This window comes from Ornithodoros turicata, chromosome 3 (assembly GCF_037126465.1).
Source record: "Ornithodoros turicata isolate Travis chromosome 3, ASM3712646v1, whole genome shotgun sequence".
Lineage (NCBI taxonomy): Eukaryota > Metazoa > Arthropoda > Arachnida > Ixodida > Argasidae > Ornithodoros > Ornithodoros turicata.
The window spans coordinates 45,712,192-45,733,671 of NC_088203.1; the positions used below are offsets into that span (position 1 = coordinate 45,712,192).

General features: G+C 46.7%; 1 protein-coding gene across 2 annotated transcripts in view; it reads right to left on the reverse strand.

Moving 5' to 3' along the window:
- Positions 1 to 670: 670 nt before the first annotated feature.
- Positions 671 to 21,480, reverse strand: part of LOC135388455 (tubby-related protein 4-like) — a 128,774-nt gene continuing 107,964 nt past the window's right edge. For both annotated transcript variants that reach the window (XM_064618029.1, XM_064618028.1), the window contains 3 exons: positions 14,486 to 14,798; positions 8,249 to 8,446; positions 671 to 955 (listed from right to left, as the gene is read on the reverse strand). In XM_064618029.1, the coding sequence (XP_064474099.1) occupies positions 839 to 955; positions 8,249 to 8,446; positions 14,486 to 14,798 (628 nt within the window). In that variant the 3' untranslated portion in view covers positions 671 to 838. The remainder of the gene's footprint in view (positions 956 to 8,248; positions 8,447 to 14,485; positions 14,799 to 21,480) is intronic.

Genomic DNA, 21,480 nt, shown 5'->3' on the forward strand with positions numbered 1-21,480 from the left:
ACGCGGACGTTTGAGGTCTGGCAACCAGTACGATGCGCTTTCACTCTTTCCGCATTCTTCTTCCAATCTTCTCTTGCTACTTTCCCACGCAACGTGCCAGTCCGAAAAGCGCGTCGCCATTATTGGGGGGAAAGACACGACGTTCGACATTCCATCGCCAGGGGCGACGCGAGTATGGAAATGGTCCATTGTGGAAGTGCCCCAATTCCTAAACACGCAGAACGAGGAGTTCCACAACAATGGCCTTCGCCAGCTCATTAATCAGTGGCAGAAGTGCGTGACGTTGGGTGCAGTATATGTGGAAAAAGATTAAACCTTCTATGGGTCTATGTTCCACCATGACAATAAAACGAACTTTATGAACGCCATCGTTCACGCAGTCGGAAAGCGTGTAACTACTTGGCGACTACCTAAAATAGATTATTAGCTTATTAATTTAATGTTCCCGGGCAAACACGAGATAGCAGAACTGGATCCGGCTATTATTTAAATCCACCCTCTCTTTTAAATATCCTCATACGAGCGTGCCCTTTGAGATATAGACCACTAAACTTCGCTGCATTGCGTACCGTTGGCGTAAGCTTATCCTAAGTTCAACGGGAAGCGGAATGTGACTCTTTAGACCCAAGTACTTCGACCCCTTATACCCAAATAAGAACCAGAAATGGAATGAAAGCAACAAACATTGCGCATTTTTATTTCAAAAGAGTGCCACCGTGACAAGTAGCACTTTCTGTATAGGCTCTATGTGAACAATGGCGTGGCACACAAGGCGGTAAACGACTCTGTTGCTTAAAAAGCGCTCTAAGAGGAAGCGGAATATTGCTGGAAAAGACAGTTACTTCAGCCTCTGAGTGACGTTTGCAAGAGCGACAGCAAATGCTTGGAGTGCGCTGAAAGGGTACTGGAAGTCCAGAGTGTACGCGTTGCCATCAATGCGTCCGAACTGCATCACCTGCAAAGAGGAACGCAAGACCTCATGAGATACTCTTGGGAAAGTATTTTCTGCACTAATGCTTGCACGACATACCGGACATAGACATGCCGGAAAGTCTCAATGATCGTAGAAAACTCAGCGAATGGCCGGTAGTGGGTTTCTTATCCTCGGTCAGATTGACAAGTTAGTTTACGGTGGGCGAACATGGCACGCTGTGTTCCTTCTATTATACCTTCCTTTCCTTCTATTTTTATTGCATTCCAAAATGCGGCGTGTTGATTTAGTTATGAGTTGTATAAAACCATGCGACACTGTTCAATCTCACCGAAGGTGATTATGCAAGTTGCATGGAAATTACGCAGAAATAATTCGCAGTGTTAGGGCATTACCTCCAAATGGAAACCGAGGTTTACTTTCGTAATTGGAATTTGGGTGTCCAAAGATGCACACCCAAGTTAATTTAACATTCGCTATTTTCGTCATTCACAAATCGAGACGCAGAATAACACCAGAGGGCATTGAAGGGACTATTGATCCGTCCCGCTTCATTCTGAAACTGTTCCTCGGTGATAAGTGACCACTGCAGCGAGAACCCCGCGCGAATTAGCGACGTACTTTTTGAACAGCTTATCTAATACATCGCGAGGGCAGAAGTCGTAGTGAAGAATGAGTATGCCGGAATTATCTGTCTCGAAAATCCCGAAAACGTCATCCGGAGCAAATACACCATCCGCAGCAGCCCGGCGGGTGTCTTTCAGGAATTCCGATGCTGTGATCATGAAGGAAACAGAAAGGGATATCGCGTCGCTTCCAAGGGATTTTGACGAAAGCAGCAGCGATGAGGTGATAGCGGACGACGACAAGTACTCTAGAGACCCGCTTCCAGTAGTTTCATTTTCAATCGAACAACTTGTGAAAGTCGTATTTTTAACTCGCCCAGAAAAAAATATATGTTAGAGGACAGCTCAAACGACGCAAATCGCGCCACGTGTGACGCTCGTGCATGGAGTAGTTTCCGCGTGGGAGAGGAGGAAATTCTGAGGCTGCTTGAGCGCACTTTATTCTGGGCCCACTTTGACGGGACCTAGCACCGCTTATTTTATGTCTAGGAACTGGAGTTTTTTTGTGATTATAGGCTGCACCATAGACACCGTCGACAGCCACCTGCAGCACACTGAGAGCCACAGATTTTCTGTTAAAAAATGCCAAACCTGGCGTAAACGTTTAAAAAGGCCAAATTTTGTTACCAATTTGCTTCATGACGAGCGTCTGAGAACATCGAACTTAGTGCCATTCGATAGAACGTTGAAAGAGCTTTCGTGCTGTATAGGTTCTTTTTTCCCAGCCCAGTAGTTTCTGTGTTATTAGCTTGAGAATGGCACATAGTATGAGAAAATTGGCAATGTTGCATCTGAATTTTCTCAAAAGTGCCATCATCGATTTCCTTGATTATTTTTGAAAAGGTGGCGTCATGTCTCTACTTTAGACGCCAAGTGAGACAATCTTTTATTTTTGCCTGAGAGACGCGCAGCGATTTTTTTTTCCTTTGTCCGGCACGGTGCACGAGGCTGCGACCTAGCGCGCCCCACCCACAAGCACGCGACCTTCGACCTCTTCTTTGCCACAGGTGTCCCGCTGACGGAGAAATCAATGACCACACTGCGTGAGCTTGCTCTAGGTGGTGGTGGTGGTGGTGATAGGGCTTGCCGTTGTCGGCCTCACGTATGTGGGCAACGTCACGACTCACGCCCTGGGGGAATGTGCTCTAGTGTCCCCAGAGCATCACTTTACGTTTACCCAATGGTCTCCCAGTTCCGTCAGGCTCATTCAAACCGTGGGAGAGTACATGAGTTGCCTGTGGGCCCTTGACGAGAAGCCCTAGTTCGACGAACATACCGACAAAGCAGTGAGAAGACACGAAGCGCTTCGTAAAGATCATTATCCACTGGGAACATCGTAGCTTTTGTTTCAGGTTGCCGCCAGTCCCCCAGGCAGTGTGATAGTCACATCATTTTCATTGGTAAAAGTACGAAAAACAAAACGAGAGGATAGAGAGGTAGCAAGCGAGCTGGTGGTATACTGCAAACATATTTTTATTCGCGATGTATTAATTTTCGCGAATCGTATTTGGGAATTGATTCGCGGGTATTTAATTTCGCGATTCCTGGTCTGTTTCCTTCCGCGGGATCAAGCTCTGTTCGCGAGTACAATTTTTCGCGATTTTTGAGCGGTCGCGAAATTCACGAAAATTAATACATCGCGAATAAAAAAACGTTTGCAGTAGATTCATAACTTAAAAACCCGAGACTAGGGGACATAAAAACGACAACACAGACAAGGTAGGTCTCAACCTTGAGACATTTGAGACCTTGTCTCTGTTGTCGTTTTTTTATCCCCTAGTCTCGGTTTTTTAAGTTATGGAAAAACGAAAGTTTCGAAAAACATAAAATGTGCCCATTGCGTGACCCCTGCAGGTGATGGCTGCCACCATTGGATTAGCACCATCTGATAGCTTTAGACATTACCTTTCACATGATATAAAGTGACTGGGTTCAAGCGCATGGATGCCAACAGGATTAGTGAGGACCACGCCGATGGTTTAAGGTACCTACGGCTACAGGAAACGAGAGATTTGAGTTGTGCGTTGTTCTGTCGGAAATTTGCATTCCCACGGTGGCACTGACACATCTCGTGGAGGGCGAACGTGTTATACTTGAGAGCAGCAACATACTGTCATCACAGCGGTCTTACGAGTTTTGTACCACACGTCGTCGTTCCGAAATAACGCTACGGAGCATAAAACTAATTAAAGAGAGCATGCACAGCTTCCGAACTATCACTTATTGCGCCCAAGCCAAGAGGCGGCTGCAGCCACACGGCCACAAATTTGTATTCTCAGGTGTTGTAACTTTCTGTCCCCTGTGGCCGTAGTTCTGCCTTCGTAATATTAACTCGCACGACAGCCTCATAGCGTACGTATGTGCATTGCCTCAAGCACATGTGCGGGAGAATAGTGAATATGCGCACGTGCATACGCACACGTCGTGCCTGCGACTCCCATGAAAGTGTGTAATAGCTAGTTCAAGTCGCCCACGAAAGTGTTGCCCTGCGTCTCCAAAGGAAAAATAAACATATGTATCATAAGTGCAAAATAAGTATATAATGCAACATCCGGGCAATAAATTAGAAAACAAAGACTACGAAGCAAAACGCGCTCGTGAACATACGAAGAGCGCATTTGTGTGGAAAAATCGCTCAACGGAAAGGTAGCCCTGCGTCTCAATCAAAAAGAGAAAAGGTACCTTACCAGCAGCGCAAAGTACTAGCATGATTCTGCCCCTGTGGATTTGCGATACTAGGCGGACAAAGAATGCGCTTCAGGTCATGTCTAAAGCTATCGGATGATGCTAATCCAATGGTGGCAGCCATCACCTCCAGGGGTCTAAATGGGCACATTTTACGTTTGTTCGAAGCTTTCGTTTTTCGTACTTTTACCAATGAAAAGGATGTGACTATCACGTTGCCTGAGGGACTGACGGCAACCTGGAACAAAAGCTACGATGTTACCAGTGGATAAAGATCTTTACGAAGCGCGTCGTTTCTTCTCACTGGTTTGTCGGTATGTCCGTCGAACTGCGGCTTCTCGTCAAGGGCGCACAGGCAACTCATGTACTCTCCCACGGTTTGAATGAGCCTGACGGAACTGGGAGACCATTGGGTAAACGCAAAGTGATGCTCTGGGGACACTACCGCAAGCTCACGCAGTGTGGTCATTGATTTTTCCGCCATCGGGACACCTGTAGCAAAGAAGAGGTTGAAGGTCGCGTGTTCATTCATCGCGGAAGTTCGCGCGCAAGGCCGCAGCCTCGTGCACCGTGCCTGACAAAAAAAAAAAAAAAAAAGAAAGAAAAAAATCCCTGCGCGTCTCTAAGGCAAACATAAAAGATTGTCTCACTTGGCGTCTAAACTAGAGACATGACACCGCCTTTTCAAAAATAATCAAGGAAATCGAAGATGTAATTTTTGAGAAAATTGAGATGAAACGTTGGCAATTTTCGCCTACCATGTGCGAATTTCAAGCTAATGTCGCAGAAAACACTGGGCTGAGAAAAAAGAACCTAGACAGCACGAAAGCTCTTTTAACGTCCTATCGAATGGCACTAAGTTCGATGTTTTCAGACATTCCGTCATGAAGCAAATTGGTATCAAAATTTGACCTTTTTGAACATTTACGCCAAGTTTGGCATTTTTTAACAGAAAATCTGTGTCTCTGAGTTCTGTGGGTAGCTGTCGGCAGTGCCTATGGTGCAGCCTATAATCACAAAAAACTACAGTTCCTAGACATAAAATCAGCGGTGCTAGATCCCGTCAAAGTCGGTCCAAAATAAAGTGCGCTCAAGTAGCCTCAGAATTTCCTCCTCTCCCACGCGGAAACTACTCCACCCACGAGCGTCGCACGTGGCGCGATTTGCGTCGTTTGAGCTGTCATCTAACATATATTTTTTTTCTGTGCGAATTAAAAAATACGACTTTCACACGTTGTTCGATTTAAAATGAAACTACCCAGTTCCGATTATAGAGGTCCGATATTCCGAACGAGTCCGACAACCACGATTTCAGGCACGTTCCACGACCGCATCGGTCATCCCTCACAGCAGAGATCCTCTACTAATAGCCTCTACAGTTGGCCATCTGAAAATAACAGGAGAGAACTGTTGGCGGTGTCGTACCGCAGTTGTGCCGATACGACAACCGGATGTGGCATCTCGAGACGGTAGGCAACATGTACAGTGACATAGAAATTTTGCATACCGTTATACTATGGTTGTGCGCTAAGCCAGCCTTTGAAGTTGTAGAAGCTAAAAATACGGGCACGCAGTAGATGTTTCTGAGCTCGTTAGTTTCGTTTTCAAGAGTGCTTCAACAATAGACAATTTATTCTTACGTTGGACGGAAGTATCTGAGGATACGTATGTCATCGCGGACAAGCTTGCCCATGTGCGGTACAGGTCCCGACAAAAGTTTACGGTACACCGGAGTAGTGTATATAGTCATCGGAGTGATACCGTTGTTGCAATCAGGAGCAGATAAACTTACAAACAGGTGACAGGGTACTCCATGCACCTCTCAGTAAGTGTGTCCACTAACGTTCGCTGCTATAGGGTGTCACTCCGATCGGGAAATACGTCGCTTTGATGTTCCGTAACCCTTTGTGGGGATCTGTACAACATGCTTCTAAAAATAATAATTCGAGTGTCTATTTCGCGTGACGATGAGTTAAAGTTACGCTCGCAACTAACAAACTTACACCTTAACGCAATCCTTAGGATTGGAATTGCGCAGTTACTTTCACATGGTGTTGATGGACACAGCAAATAAAAAGGATTGCTGATCCAGTGATTGAGCAACGCAGTAATAGATTTTATATCGTCCCAGGTGTTGTGTCATCTATATCAGAAGCAGGCTGCACCAAAGCCGTGGCATGCAGCCCCCATAATTCCTCCACGGCTCAATGCGGCCGGCGGACACGAATGAGTTCGGCACCTCTGCTTTAGGATGTACAGTTGAACTGGTTCAAAGCGCTAAAATGGAAGGACGAAACACAAACACCAAGCCCCAACTCTCAACAGTTTTTCACAATCCACGCACGTCACGCTGACAAATGGCTTATCTCATTGTCACTCACTACGATCGAAGCCGTGCTCACGCACCCCCTTTTTTCTTCTTTTTCTTCTTGATCATAAAATCCTGTTAAATTTTTCGTTCTCTTTGCCGCTTGTATGTTGCCCTAATTTCGATGTTACCGAAGATAGCTTGGCAATCGCACCCCGGCACATGCAAGGCCAAATTTCTGGACGTGTGTATTATTGGTGCCCACAAGGTATTCTGTAAAGGTCTTTAGATGGGTTGACAGCATGCGGAAATAAAAATAATTTCGGTTAAAACGGGTATGCGGGCTGCTGCACACGATCACATTTCATCATCATCTTTTTTTTTTTTTTTTTTGATGGGGTACTACTGGAGGTAAAACTAAAGCAAAAACATTTACCTCGTCACACGGATATCGACGCTTCCCACTTGTTAGCGGGAACTATGTGGGCATGAGGTCTTACTGCTTTAGACCATTCCTTTTAGAGGTATCTCAAGGCGGATTTGCAAAATGTTCGTCTCCAAATAGGTATTGTCTGCACCGAGTTCCCGCACTCCTTGACATGTCACAGCCTCGCTAGTAAGCAATTCGCATTGACGACACGAACCAGATAAAGGTCTTGTAGACATTCATCTCTGATTTGTCTGCCCGGTCAACACCACATAGCCAGAAGTCCGGCGCAGCTCCGTACAAAGGTCATCCTACCCGGACAGGCACCGGCCAATTACACGAAAGCGATGTCCCGGCGAAGCAGATGGAGCGCGCTGCATTGGAGAGGAACCATCCAAGGAGGCTGTCGTATCGCGAGGGTGAGGGGATATTTGAGAGGCCTTCTCTTCTAAGTGGTGTTAGCCCGGCTTGGTACTGTTTACGTCACACTGATGTCGTTGTTGCTCGAACTTTCGCGGTCGCAGAAGCTACGCGACATTGAAAAACACATTAATTTAATATATAAGCTCTTCTCGGCACAGAAAGTTGGCCAAATAGACTGTCAATCGGTGTCGCGCATTCTGGAAACGGTTTCGTACCCAGGTTTCCGGATGCGATAAACCCTTTCCTGCTGATGGTGATGATGACCACGATAATAGTAATAATTGTTTATTCACAAATATACATGTGACGGTCGCATCCAGAAACCCATCTAAGAAACAGATACCATAATGTTAGGCATCGGCCGACAATCTATTTAGTTATTATTCTGTCCGAAAAGTGCTTAGGTATTAAAACGAATTTTCAAGCTCATTGCTGCTTCCGCAGCTGCCCAACTAGATCAATGTGAGGTCACTCCTTATCAGGAAGAGATGATCTCGCTCAGAGGAGACAGGCATCGTCTAGGCGCTCGCTCCGCCTCGGCACTTCTTTACTCAAGACAAACTCTGTTTGGGTGGGGAATGATTTCTCGCTTTATTATTTTTTATTCCCCAGAGAGTGGAATAACGTTATACCATAGTTTCGAAATGAATGAAACGTGTGCGACCGTCCCTTGAAACAAGCACCATAACCATGATTCCCAGGGAGCCCGGTACCAATGGCTTTTCTTTCTACAAGCATTCACCTCTGTGTCCTGCTGCGAACAACGCCGTGAATTTATTGTGATGTGCATGACTGCGTTTGGCAGCAGATTTAGGACCCTTGCAAATAACTGCGGGTGAACCCATTACCTGATTTCCTTTGAATTCAATCTGGAAATTCTTGGCTGACTCCTGCGTGACTCTCCCTCCGAAGTCGAGCTGGTAGACCTGACTGACTTCGTTCCAGATGGGCGCTTTGTTATGAAGGAGAAACTCTCTGTACAATGGTGGAGGCTTTTGTGGAGGGAGCATCTCCTGAAGGTGAACCCTGCCGTGGCGCTTCTTGAGCTACGAGAAGCATTGGACATTCTTTCAGTTCGGAAAGTTCACAAAGACTGTCGCAAATGGGTTATACGGCCAGCCGGATATTTTCTTCAAGAAAGTATGTAACTGCTACATGACCAATTACTTAAAACATATTAATCAATCCGTTACGTTGTAAAAGTCGAGCGATCGAAGTCCAGGGGACTCGAAGAACTCGTTTATTCAACCCATGCGTATAGAACGCCGCCCGAAGAAAGAACGAGCACATGCGCATACCACAACTTCATCGTCGTCGGTTTTCCTCATGTCTCTCGTCGTCGTTTACAACACAATCAACCTTTGAAATAAATGTTTTTCGAACAACCTCAGATAGCTCAATTGGGAGGCGATCACTGCATAAAGTCGGAATATTTCAGCAGAGGATGTCGACAATTTACTGTACGGGTAAAAGCTGCCCTGAAGAAGTATTTCGGTGAAGGAAGTTCAATACGGTGTACTGTGTGCCGCGATTGCGTGGCAGGGGTGATTCAGGACCCTCAGGTGTGCGATGAAGAACCGAGAACCGATCATTGGGCGTCGATTATAAACATGGTTGTCTCGCGACGCTAAGACGCGAGTTAGTGTTATCGGCGTTCAAAATTCCTGAAGTGAACACCAGCGTGATACTGTTCGCCAGGGTTTCGTTCAATTAGCCGCTACAACACATGTCTGGAGAGCAGGAGGGACAACCATCATGTCGGAGAGACACGTTCTGTGAACTGGTGGAGCGGACGAGGGCCTGCGCTAGTCTTTTGCAAGGTTGCCACGTCTACAGATCGGAATGGAGATCTACAGATTTCCAGCGAGACACATAGCTCTACAGATATCTTTTAAGCTAAGGAGTTTAGACAATCTAGAAGAAAGCTCCAAGAAGGATGTACCTGAGCTTTCCTAGGGCGGCACCAATAGCGCAACGGATACATGGGCTTCTCCTTCGATATTTTTGCTTTCTATCGGGCCATGCGTGTTAAACTCCAAAATTGAATAGTTGTTGTAACGTTATGACGCGTGCAGACACATGCTTCGTCACGCTCTACGTCACACGAAAATTGCAAAAACCAGGGGCTCATACCTACTAATATAGCTGCTGCACTCGGAATACCAACGTGCTTCGCTCCGATACGTGCAGTCCGCTACGGGCATCAGAACCACAGAAATCACAGAAGAGTTGTTTTTGTTCATTTGGTGTCAAAGTGAGTTTTTTGAATTTCGAACGAACATTTTTTAGTGTTTTTGGTGTTTTAGCAAATGCGAATGTTCGCAGAAATATGCATATATCTGTTATTGAGCATTCCGGCGCAGAATAGAAAAGCTATTAGAGGAACGCTGAGGTGACCCAGCTATGTTTTTTTTCTTGTCTTTATTTATAATAATAATAATTATTATTATTATTACTATTATTATTCTTGGGTGTGGGTGCAGCGTGATCTCCGACGAACGAAATGAGATCCTGCGCAAGAATAACGAACGCAAGTGAGCTATAGAAGGAGCGGAAGGGCTCCGTTCCGCACAACTTTCCAAAATCCCTCTCCTCGTGAATAGAGCGCATCGTAGAACGAGAGGCCTTCGTGACATATGCTACTCCCATCACGTGACATGTGACGTACGGCGACGCACCTGAGCCATGTATAGGCCTGAGCGCGTGAGCTGAGAGGAAAAAAAAAACAATATGGCCGAGTTAACGTGAATCATTCGCGCTATTTCACCAAGGGCTATAGCTGTCAGATCCACCTGAGACATTACCGTTGCGTCTGCGGAGAGGAAAGAATCCGCACGTCTGCACATGCGCTGCGGGTGCGTGGATGAATAGTTGTTTTTCTTGATTGCAGCTCCACGGATAGAGCTGCAGTTAGGGGAGCGCCGTGGGATGCGGCTGTTTCAGCCGCGCGCATTATATGCGGATTCTCCTATGGCGTGCGTTCCGTTTGTTTGTCATTTCCGCTTTATGATCATTGTTTTTACGAATGCAATGCAATTCCAAAATTTGTTCAACTAAGGTCACTTTTTTGTCACCACAGCACTTGTGTGTAAAGGAACGGCAGTTACAGGTGGTTGGGTAATACCAGCCCGGGGTGCAATGTCTGCCCACGTCCTCCAAGACGATTCCAAATTGAAAAACTTCCGAAGCTGGCATGTTGCGCGGTTGTATTTGCACGGCGAAGAACGTGACTCTGCTACCTTATGGGACACACACCGGGTATAGACGAAAGTGAGTGCGTTAACTCGCAATTTGCAGGTCGCAATGCATACAACGCGGCTGTCTGTGAAGCGTCCTGTCTTGTTTCCGCATCATGTCTACGTGTTTTCCAAACCAACTCGCTCGCATCAGTGCTCTTTCAACTTTTGTCTTCTTTCCGTCGCAGAATCGTTGGTGCAGACGTTCATATATGCATCCTTTATCTACTTAATTATGTTAAAGCCAAAAGAAACTACTTGAATGGGGTACAACAAACAACTACCTGTTTACTGGGAACCTGTTGCGTGTAGCAGAATTAATGCGGCACTCTTTTCCAGTCAGCCCATGACGTATACGAACCTTCCCCTGTCCCCCACTCCTTCCTGCTGCCGTCACTCCATCTGTCCACATCTGTACGCCGCTCATAGCCACGGCTCCTCTGCTTCTCCGCAAAACAACCGACATTACAACATGCATTGTAACGCGGGACTGTGGCGCTCTCTGTGAAGCGCGGGCAGAAGCGCTTCACTGGGTGCTTCAGACACTGTTCTGCCGACTCCAGAATCTCACCCATTGATACCTATTGGCATTTTCTCTCAAAGTGATGTATTATGTAAAGAAAGGTACTTATGACGCAGGTTGCTTATGAAGCCGTTGCGGATAGCCACACGTGGCAATTGTGTTAGCAGGCCATCCTGTGTACCCATTCCTCCTCTTCGGAGGTTTCTCTGTAGATAAGCGTGGTGTGCCATTAAAATTCGTTGTTGTGTCTGAGAATTTGTTGTCTGTAAATTTTTCCGTCGTCTCGGGTCTCCTTCTTTTCAACGTCACGTTGTTTTCCGTAATGTCACCCACATTTTAACAGTGAAATACTTTGGAAAAGCAGAGAGCTCGGAGAGCAGCGTGAGGAAGAATGCGTTGTAAAACTGAAACTTTAGGGATCGTCACGTGGTGGACAGGGATTAATGGAGTTTTTTACACAAGCGACCGCGCAGAGGGGTCCCACGGACATATATTCGGAACAACCACACCTATGTGCCATTCCTCCGTGCCCGTCGTCGCCGAAGTACATCCCTGGTTCCAGTAGAGGTGTGGGCGGAGAGATTCTCTGCCGGTGGCGGCACGGAGGTCAGTTTGTCCCAGAGCCGTTTATGAGGAGAGTTTGGCCATTCTGTGATCTTTTGCCGCCCGGAGAAGGGGAGCCGCCGTGACGTCATAGCCGTCGTCGCTCCGTTGCTGCTCCGTCCACTTGAACTGGATGAAAGGCGAGCCGTAGCGGTACGGGGGGATTTCAAAACTGTGCCACTGCTCAAAAATGGCGGAATGTGAGATTTCAAGGCGATAGCTCTGATCCAAAATGGTGCGACTGGCCTTGGCGCCGCCCATCGTGTGACGTCAAATGGCGCGCTTTGGGACAGCTCTTCCCAATGGTCAAACTCTCCTGATAAACGTCTCTTCGCGGCGGCGGCGTTAGCGGCGTGGCGCACGTCCTACAACGTCCATTTAGAGGGAGGGGAGGGGATTGCACTCTTTGTCCCTATGCACGAAGCACTACGCCCTTATCCGTTGGAAAAAATCCTGTGAACGCCCATGATCCGTACACAATACTAACAGGCACCAGAACGGACAGAAATACACCGACATCGACGCAGCAGACGCAGTTTTTGACAATTGAACGTCTGGATGCAATATGGGGATAACTCAGAAAATCCCAAACCGAGTAAAGGGGCCTAATCTCATTGTCCGTCCCATTGACACACATGCTTTTCCCGTTTTTTACCGTCCTGTAGCGGGCCAATAAATTGCAATGCGGTACTAAATTTTCTTGGGCAGATATGTACTGGTATGTAGATATCATTGCAGAAAAAAAAAAAGAAAAGAAAGAAACGAAAAGGGGATAAGTCGACTTATCCCCTTATTGCATACAGAGGTTCAATTTTCGATGCACGCGCCGACCGTTATTGCTCGACGGAGGTGGTGGTCCGCATAAAAGTGGTCGCGTCAGCTCCCCGGCGCAGCGGCGGAATCCTCTAGGCTCCAGTGCTGTTTGTGAACTGCGCCGCCGCAGATGGCCGCAGGAAATACAAATCGGTTTCGTCCGCTCCTGTGTGTTTGGCAGCAGTGGCGGCGGGACGTCTTGGAATGAAGCAGCCTTGCGGGGCAAGCCGACTGAGTGCGTGGGGGTCGCTAAGCTCATTTCTTTTCGCAGCCAAACAAAAACTGAATGGATGAAACTTTGTAAAATAGATGTTCAAGAGGTATACTATCAAATGCAATTTGCCTAACATATTTTTCAGGTCCACCTCAGTGTGCAAATGACAGCTGAATATGCGGTAAACAGCAATGCTTCCGTACTTTTCTTTTTTTTTTCCTGCCTACTTTTCTAAGTCTGCGTGTCTCCACATATTTTGAACACTCTATGCCTCCTAGACAACAGCGCTAAAAAGTTTAAATGGCCCCCAAAAAATGCAAAATACCGTAAAAAAATCAAAATGTTCGCGAAATTTTACAGTTTGCTTAGGGCATAAACCCTCGATCAAAAGTGTCGATCATCCTCCGGCGTGTCTCGGCAAGTATTATGCTTTGCCTTCACTCAGAAGAGATTTGATTTGAATTTGGGTAAAACCTATTGTGTTGGATGATTATTATTATTTTTTTTATGTGTGTGAGGTAGGTCACCTGTCCCATCGCAGTCTTCATGAGGAGGCCACGGCGCGGTTCTTTTTTTTTTTTTTTTTGTGTGTGGTAAATAATAAGCCTGGAGAGCATTGACTGCATGGGAACAATGAACCACAATTTATTTCAAAGAAATCAAGGATGGTCGAGCACAATGTTTGGGACGTTTGCATGGAATGACCCGTTAACTAAGCTGCTGGGAACCCTTGTTCTAGGAGAAGAGAAAACACGAATGGTTATTCGTCGACTACATCAGATACTACAGACGACGCCTCTCGGTTCTCATGCTGGACGAGTACAAGAGGGTACCTTGCATGCTACCTCTGCAAGGTACCTCTCATGCTACCTTGCAAAGTAGGAATCCGCTAGTGAAAACTGGCGAGCAACCATCGAGGTCCTTTCGATCGACGTGTAAGAAGGGAATTCATAGCGCTCCCGGAAAGGAAAGTGTATGTAGAGTGTAAGTAGTGTAAGATGGACTGCTCGTTATATTTAAATATATAAGTATTCAGTATTGAAATCATTGAATGTTCATGTTCTACGCATGTGTGCAAAAGTCGCTCTGCCATTCCGCATCAAGGTGTCGAGGGCAGCTGGTTTATGATGACCATTCTCTGAAAACTGCAACGTGGATATCTATTCTCCAAGACAGTCTTCAGAAGCAGATAATGCAGTCTCCTGCCTTGTACTTCAACTTTACTTTGATTTTACTCATGTTTTGCTATTGTTCGTGAGTGATTTGAACATGACATACACAATGGCTCGACCGACCTACTGAGTGTGAACATGTTGTGTGATATGTTGACTTTTTTAAATGGTTTCATGTTATGTGAGATGTTTGCAGTTTTGTACTATGGATGGTACACCGCCCTTTAAGCGGAGGGTGGGTGAGTGGTGGACTCGTTATTGCCGAGCGATCTCCATGCCTTTCTTTGTGGTTAGTGGTGGGCACGCAGACAGAAACAAATACATGCTTCGTTTCATTTTAGGCCACCTGATTTCAAGAAAGCCTCAGACACTGTTTATATACCGTCTTGCGGTTGCGTGGCTAACTTTACGTGTAAATCTACTAGAAATTATTATTAGTAGTATTATTACGTGGAATGAGTTAACCGCTATACGGTTCTACAGCTTGTGTACAAACTACAAAAGATATACAAATGTGTTGATACCTTTTTCCTGATGTTCGCCTTTTGCATACTCTCCAACACTTTGAATCCGTCGGAGTTCCTCTCTTCAGAGCTGAAACTTCCTTCTTCGTCTGAACTCTCGAGTGCTCGACGCGACCTTCGCATGAGGAGTGGACTGTACAATAGGGTCTTGAGCTGGTTCTGGCGGTGTTTCCGTGTGGACAGGAGCGGGGACGATGGGTTGCTTCTGCTCATGGGGGGTGATGGAGGCGCCGACGACTCGTCCGACAACCTTTCGCTACGGATCCTAGGAAGACTGCCGCCGTGGACACCCAACCAGACTGGACTGCAGTGCCTGCAACAGAAGACTCTTTGTACTCATAGTTCCGGGCTTATATCCCTGCCAGACGTACTCTCTAAAAACAGAACTTCACCGCGTAGCACGCTGTGCGCCAACCATTGCGAAGAATGATAGGGTTATCGCTTCTGATTCGAAGAGAGAGGGAGGGCATAGCCTCTTTGTGGCAATTTTTATATATCCAAATTGCCACAAAAAGGCGTACGCTCACCCCTTTCCTTTCTTCGACTCAGAAACGATAACCATATCATTCGTTCTGTTTTTAGAGTGTACTAATTTAGTGTCACTCTCAACGAGTCACACTTGCACTTAGTGTCATCCGTGTGCTGTCACGCGGCATCATTTAGTGACACTCTGCAGAAAGTGCACTAACGATTTAGTTCTTCACTTGACTTCGCTTCGGTGACCGAGTGTGTAGCCTCGACAGCAGGCTTTGTGGTACGGGCAAAGATATTGAGAAAAACCGAGGGGCCCCGACACTACTATATTTTAGACAAATATTTTCAACAACGTGTATATTTGATTTTAGCACAGTGTGACATTGTGCCGACAAAAACATGTCATTACTCTCGTTAACAGCCCCTGAAAACGTCGCGGTCTCGGCGATGCGGCCGCCATTTTTGTTGGTTGTGGCACATGTTTGTTATGTTTTGTCCAGCTTTTGTCTTGGAAGAGGCCAGTCTTGCGAGAGGCCAGTCTTTTGTCTTGTCCAGCCCAGTTTGTTCTCGCTTATTGGGAGATGATTGTGTGAGAAGAAGTGTTTCCAAATCAAAAGAAAACGTTCTCAGGAACGTATTTTGATGTACACCTAACAATTTTGCCGCCATTTATTGTTACCTATCGTAATTGACATCATCGCATCAGTGACACTTACTTAAGCCGTGTAGCAAGCACGTGGAGAAAGTGACATTTACTTGGTTGGAGTGCACTTCTCGAAAACCAGGTGTGACAGGGATGTTACTGTCCCTATCAGAGAACTCTGGCTTTCCTTTGATACGGGGTTTCCTTTACTTGCGTCATTCATAGCGGGTCCCTATGAGAACGTGTATGTGTTCAACCCCTGCGTTGAACCAGTATACATGAATACAGGAGAACAACAAAACTGCTGTTCGTGTTCTAGAAATGTAAATGCAGAGTAATTCTGACTTCTGCTCATCCCTGCTTGTCACCCCGCATTACGCTTCCGACTTCGGTGGCCCTCTGTACGTTGCAAAGATTGTCTTACACATCAGAAAGCGTTAAAGCTTGTCAACAAAAGTACAAACTTTTATTCTTGTTCTACAACGTCCTTACTAAATATAGTCACCCGTTACATGCACTACTCTAATTTGCTCTCTCGAGATTACATTTCCCCTACCGCGATTTTCGTAATTGTTCACGGTTGTGCAATGTATTTGGCGAATCCATCTTTTAGATTGAGGCAAACGTGATGTAAAAAAAAAATGGCGGTGAAATTGACAAGGGCTCCCGGTCTTGGGCGGAGATAATATAGGCTCCAAAATCCGAATCCGGAGCTACATTGCATAGCGCATTCCAGCTCACATATGACTCACAATTATATACCCCTTCTGATTCGATAAAAATTCAAGGCATACACCTTATTGTGCCATTTATGTCAACGATCGCAGAAGCGCGTGCGCCACGCTCTGACATCAAATGAGGAATGGCAGCGGCATCGTTATGTGCAGTAGTATCAGCGTTTGAGGATCACGATATATTTAACGTACACTGGGATCGAAATCATGTGCATGAAGCACGCAAATCGACACAAGAGCAAAAGAAGGTACTCTAAGTGAACGCAGAAATTGCTAAATCGTTTGAGACTCTGTTGTTGCTCCATACGGAGACAGTAGAGAAATAGACAGCCGCTGCGGCTCAAATATACTGGATCGACAAATGATGAACATATTTTACTTCACTTAGGATGAATAACTGTGTCTGGTTGCGTGACGCTCCGGAACAGTACATATCACTTCTAGGGTCGCAAATGCCTGGGTGTGCAAAGCGATAGAAACGGCACAGAAAGTTTCCCTAAAACTGTAGCCTAAAAAAAAAGAAAAGAAAAGATGAAGAAAAGGAAACAATAAATTCAAGTGGGGTCATTGCGCTTTTAACTATCTCTTCGGTGTTGGCTCCCTCGCCCCACCCTCGCCGCTCTCTCCCATCTAGTTGACGCCCGCTCCAGGGGGAAAATGTGGGTGGAACTCAGGCTTTTTGTTTGTTTTTTTGGCTTAGCGCACCACCGCCAAGAGAAGAGAGAATCATGTGACCTCTGACGTAATTTCATTGCTCCATTGCTACCGCTGCAGAGAATACTGTAGTTTACTGGAATGCACGCTGCAGTGGAGACCTCCCTAAGCTACTGCTCGCGTGTTGATGTTAGGCCGGCGCAGCACTTTTCATTGGCTGCTGAGAATCGTGTGCTAGAGAGAACCACTGTTCGACACACAAGACGGGCGGCGCGAAATAAAACGTAAAAGTAAGGAAAGCACGTAAACAACGAGATTTGGCCGAGGCAGACCACAATTAAGGACGACACAGACAAGTAAGCCTCATACGCCCAGAAATCAACGAATGCAACAACTCAGGGAAAAGAGGCGCAGACGCCAGGAATCGAACCTGGATTTTCTGGTTTCCGGTCAGATATGCTACCACTACACCACACCAGCACGCCGTTTCCCTTGAGCCATTGAGTGCCTCAAGTACGGGGGGGGGGGGGGGGACAACAAACCACGCTATTCCCATTCTCTCTTACATCTTTCTCACTCACTCTCTCATTCATACACGGCCAGGGCGATTTGTAAACGACGTAAACAACGAGATTTGGCCGAGGCAGACCACAATTAGGGACGAGACAGAAGGAAAGCACGCACGTCACTATTGGCCGAAAGACATCACGTCGCGAACTGGGAGCTGGTATATTCCGGTACAGCTGATCGGAGCGGTCGTTGTGCCACGGATGCGACTTGGACGTACTTCTTGAGCACCCTATCGAACACCTCCCCCCCCCCCCCCCCCAACCCCCGACCATTCTGATTGCTTGTGAGTAATAAACAGAAGAACAGTTGTGCTTGATATCTCGTACACGAAGAAGATTTTCACATGTTCATACCGAAACTAGTGATGATAACCTTCGCGGCTGAATATCTGCAGCAGAAAAGTGCAAGCGGACTGAGAAGTGACGGTCTCTACGATGGCAACTTCTATCCAATGAATACAATAATTAACGAGGGTGTAGCGGCAGTCGTGTGTTGTGGTTTCGAACGGATCGACGATGTCCATTGCAACTTTGTCCCGGGCGTGATCAGGCAGGAGAAGGGGTTCAGTGACGCAGCGCCAATGTTGGCAGTGTTTGCAGATGACTGACAAATAATGCAAGCACGACTGGCACTTTCCATTTGAGCACAATGTCCTGGCCATGAGAGAACTTCAGATGACGCACCCTGGAGGTCGCTGAGAAGGCGTGTTATCTTAGCTCAATTGGTAGAGCCCTGGACCGGCAATCCAGAAGATGTGGGACTCCTACAGCTGGCTAACTTTTTCAGTGACTTTCGTCTTTCATCGTTAATGTCGTGGCCGTCACCAAAGTTTGCGTGTCAGGGGAGCAACTATAGCCTCTGAGCCCGGTAAATTAACCCTTGTACCATCGAGAGTTCGTCTTTGACATTGGAATGAGAAAGGATCGTTGGTATAACGTCTTCCTATTTGGTCACATTGATGTAATATATTGACTGACTTCCAGCAGAGTACACGTTTCTTTACAGTTGCTTAGAAATCGTCCAGTAAAAGGCAGCATGCTATTAAAGAAACGATCTCGTCTCAATCGAGCCGCTCTTGCTGCTGCATTGCTTGCACAGGCATCCACAGTTGTGGATGCCTGTGCAAGCAATGCAGCAATGGTTTATACTAGTAAACAAGACACGGAAGCGTAGTTACGCTTCCGTGCCTTGTTTACTAGTATAAACCACATCAAAATTGTAACAAAGGAACTGTGCGGTCAGTGCCGGCGTCTACGGTGGGGGGCGGTTCGGGAAAGGGGAGGCAATTGGCCCTTGAGCCCGTCTGCTGTGGAGCCAAAAAGACACCTCTGGAGCAGAAGGACAGGAAGTGAGAAAGACGATCGAAAATGCGGCGGAGAGGTGTGCATTCCACCCCTCCCAGCGTCCCCCCCCCCAGAGGCGAAATGGAGACACCGCCCCTGCGTGCCGTCCACGCAGGCCCACAATCACGACATTGCTTCACGTTCTCCAGGAGACTACTTCCGTTCTCCTGATGTAAGTTTTCCGGATGCAAAGGTAATAGAGCGGGGTTGGCCACTCTGTTCTTGCTATAGCATTGCTCCTATCCCGAGATCTGATATGTCGGCTGTAACTGCTAGGTTTAACATCGAGTCGAAAGGCTGCATATGGAACCAGGTGCAGGGACTGCTCTCACTTGCATGAAGCTATCATTTGCTGCCGAGTTCCAGTAGACCTGCTGTCCTATAGGTAGAAGCCTTCGCAGGGCTTCCACAATGTGAACGAAGTGTGGAAATAATCTAGAATACTAACTCACAAGATGATCGTAGGCTTCCAGCATTTGTAGGGACTGGGGCCTCTTTAATGGCTTCTACTTTGGAATGGATTGGGGTATTTCCCTTTTTCCTCGTTAATGCCCAGCGCTGTGACTTCAAATACACATTTTAGATGTAGTTTCCTGTTCAGAACTGGAAATCCGTTGAAGTACAGTTCTGAGGTTTACCCTGTGCTCCTGTCGGTTTTTGGTAAACAAGACGATGCCATCAATGTCCATCAACAACGCCGTTATTTGATGATGGACTTGGAAGCTGCTAGTGCCAAAGCAAGTCTGAAGCAAAAAATGTCCGAAGGAAGTTCTTTTAAACTTGGAAAGCGCGTCGTGTGTGATAAAGGCAGTGACGTCACGGCTTGTTGGGTCAAGTTCCACTTCATGATGTACAGATGCAAGGTCATGTTTTGAAAAGTCCTCTACTAACGAGCTGAGAAAACCTTCCATGTGAGGAGTCGGAAAAGGGTCGGTGACCACTGGATTATTGCGATCCCTGAGGTTTACGCGAAAAAAGTCAGACTGTATAGGTGAACTCCGCTCAGGGGCTTGCATATGTTCGATAGGACCTTGTTCTTCAAGTTTGTGAAGTTCACGCGACACTTGGTAATGGTAGCCTGCGGGTTGTACTCCTTGCCGAAGCTTTCCGGAATGCACGATACCTTTAGCAAATCCAAGTTCTTCGGAGCAGAGAAGGGAAAACTTAGTTGTTTCAAAACAGCGAACGGTAGCCTCCTCAATGTCGAGGCCCGGCTTAGGAATAGCATGTAGACCAACATCGAAAAGTGCACGTGCACTTTGTCGGGATTCGCAGCAGGTTATCAGTATGGCAGCGTCATATTAGATTAGCCGCTCGCAATCTGAGGGGGACCACACACGTGCCAGAGTGAGGGCGCTGGAGTGGCGCGATTTACGCGTTAAAAAGACAGGAGAAGAAAGCGCGCGTACATTACCGGGAGGAGCTGGGTCACGGAACGGAGCCGAGCCACCCTGTGGATTGCATCGAATGGTAAAATAAACCATCGCTTTGTTCCTTACGATGTTGTCTGTACTTCGTCCGGGAGGGTGAACGGGTCGGGGACGACCTCGAGAGTGGGACTACCGTCCTTTGAGGGACAGAAGGTAGAGAAGTTCCCACAACTTGAATGCATGTACGTTGCGGTTGCAGAAAAACATCGTTTGACGCCAATCTGCGTTCCTGAACACTTCCTCAACGCGTTTAGATACAGAGTTCGAAGTAACTCGTTACTGTAACTAAGTTCCTTTTTTTTGTAACTTAACTCGGTACTTTTGCGCCGTGGTAACTTTCAGAGGAACTTGTTTCTTTTTCAGGTAACTTTGCCAAAAGCTAAGTTCCAAGTTACTTTTAATTCGCTTTTCACACACGCGCACATATTTTCTTGCTTTCTCTCCGGTTCCTTCACGGCATTTTTTGCCATAAAACGTGATATTCAATCACTGACTGTATTTTATTCAGGAAGTAACAACCGCTACCATTGAAATGAAGCTGTGCCATTGTGCGCCCACAGGAGTCAGATGCAAAGCGGCAGAGGTCTATTAGGGGTGCGTTTTTTTATTCTACCCGGGTAACCCCTGGGTTACGCACCACGTGACCTGAGTGAGATGTCACGTGACCTGTGGGTAGGTATCCCCGTTTAGAAATTTTCGCCCATTACGAGTTACGCCTGTCTCAGCGAACATGGCAGCAGAGGCAGACGACGTTTTTGACGAGGACATGATTGTAGAAGTTGCGGCACTTGTGCTGCTTGACGCATTTGAAGAAGGGGAAGATGATGACGAAGGAAGAAAAAGGCATGCATCCAACGAAACAACAGGTCGTGCAAAGCCACCGAAATATGCTCGGAATCCAAAAGTTAAAAGACGCGGGACTTTCACTTGACGTCGTGTGACGTCATAACCCTCTGCTACTCACCTGCTGAGCTGGGTCAGTGAGAGTAGGTACCCAGAGTAACCCTCAAGCGACGAGAGTTGAATTTTCCCCGGTAGGTTATGACGTCTCTCTCACTCATCATCCTTTCACTCTTACATTTTTGCACACTCATACACGCACTAATACGACAGGGATCGACGCAAGAGAGAGCGACTGGTTTGTCCC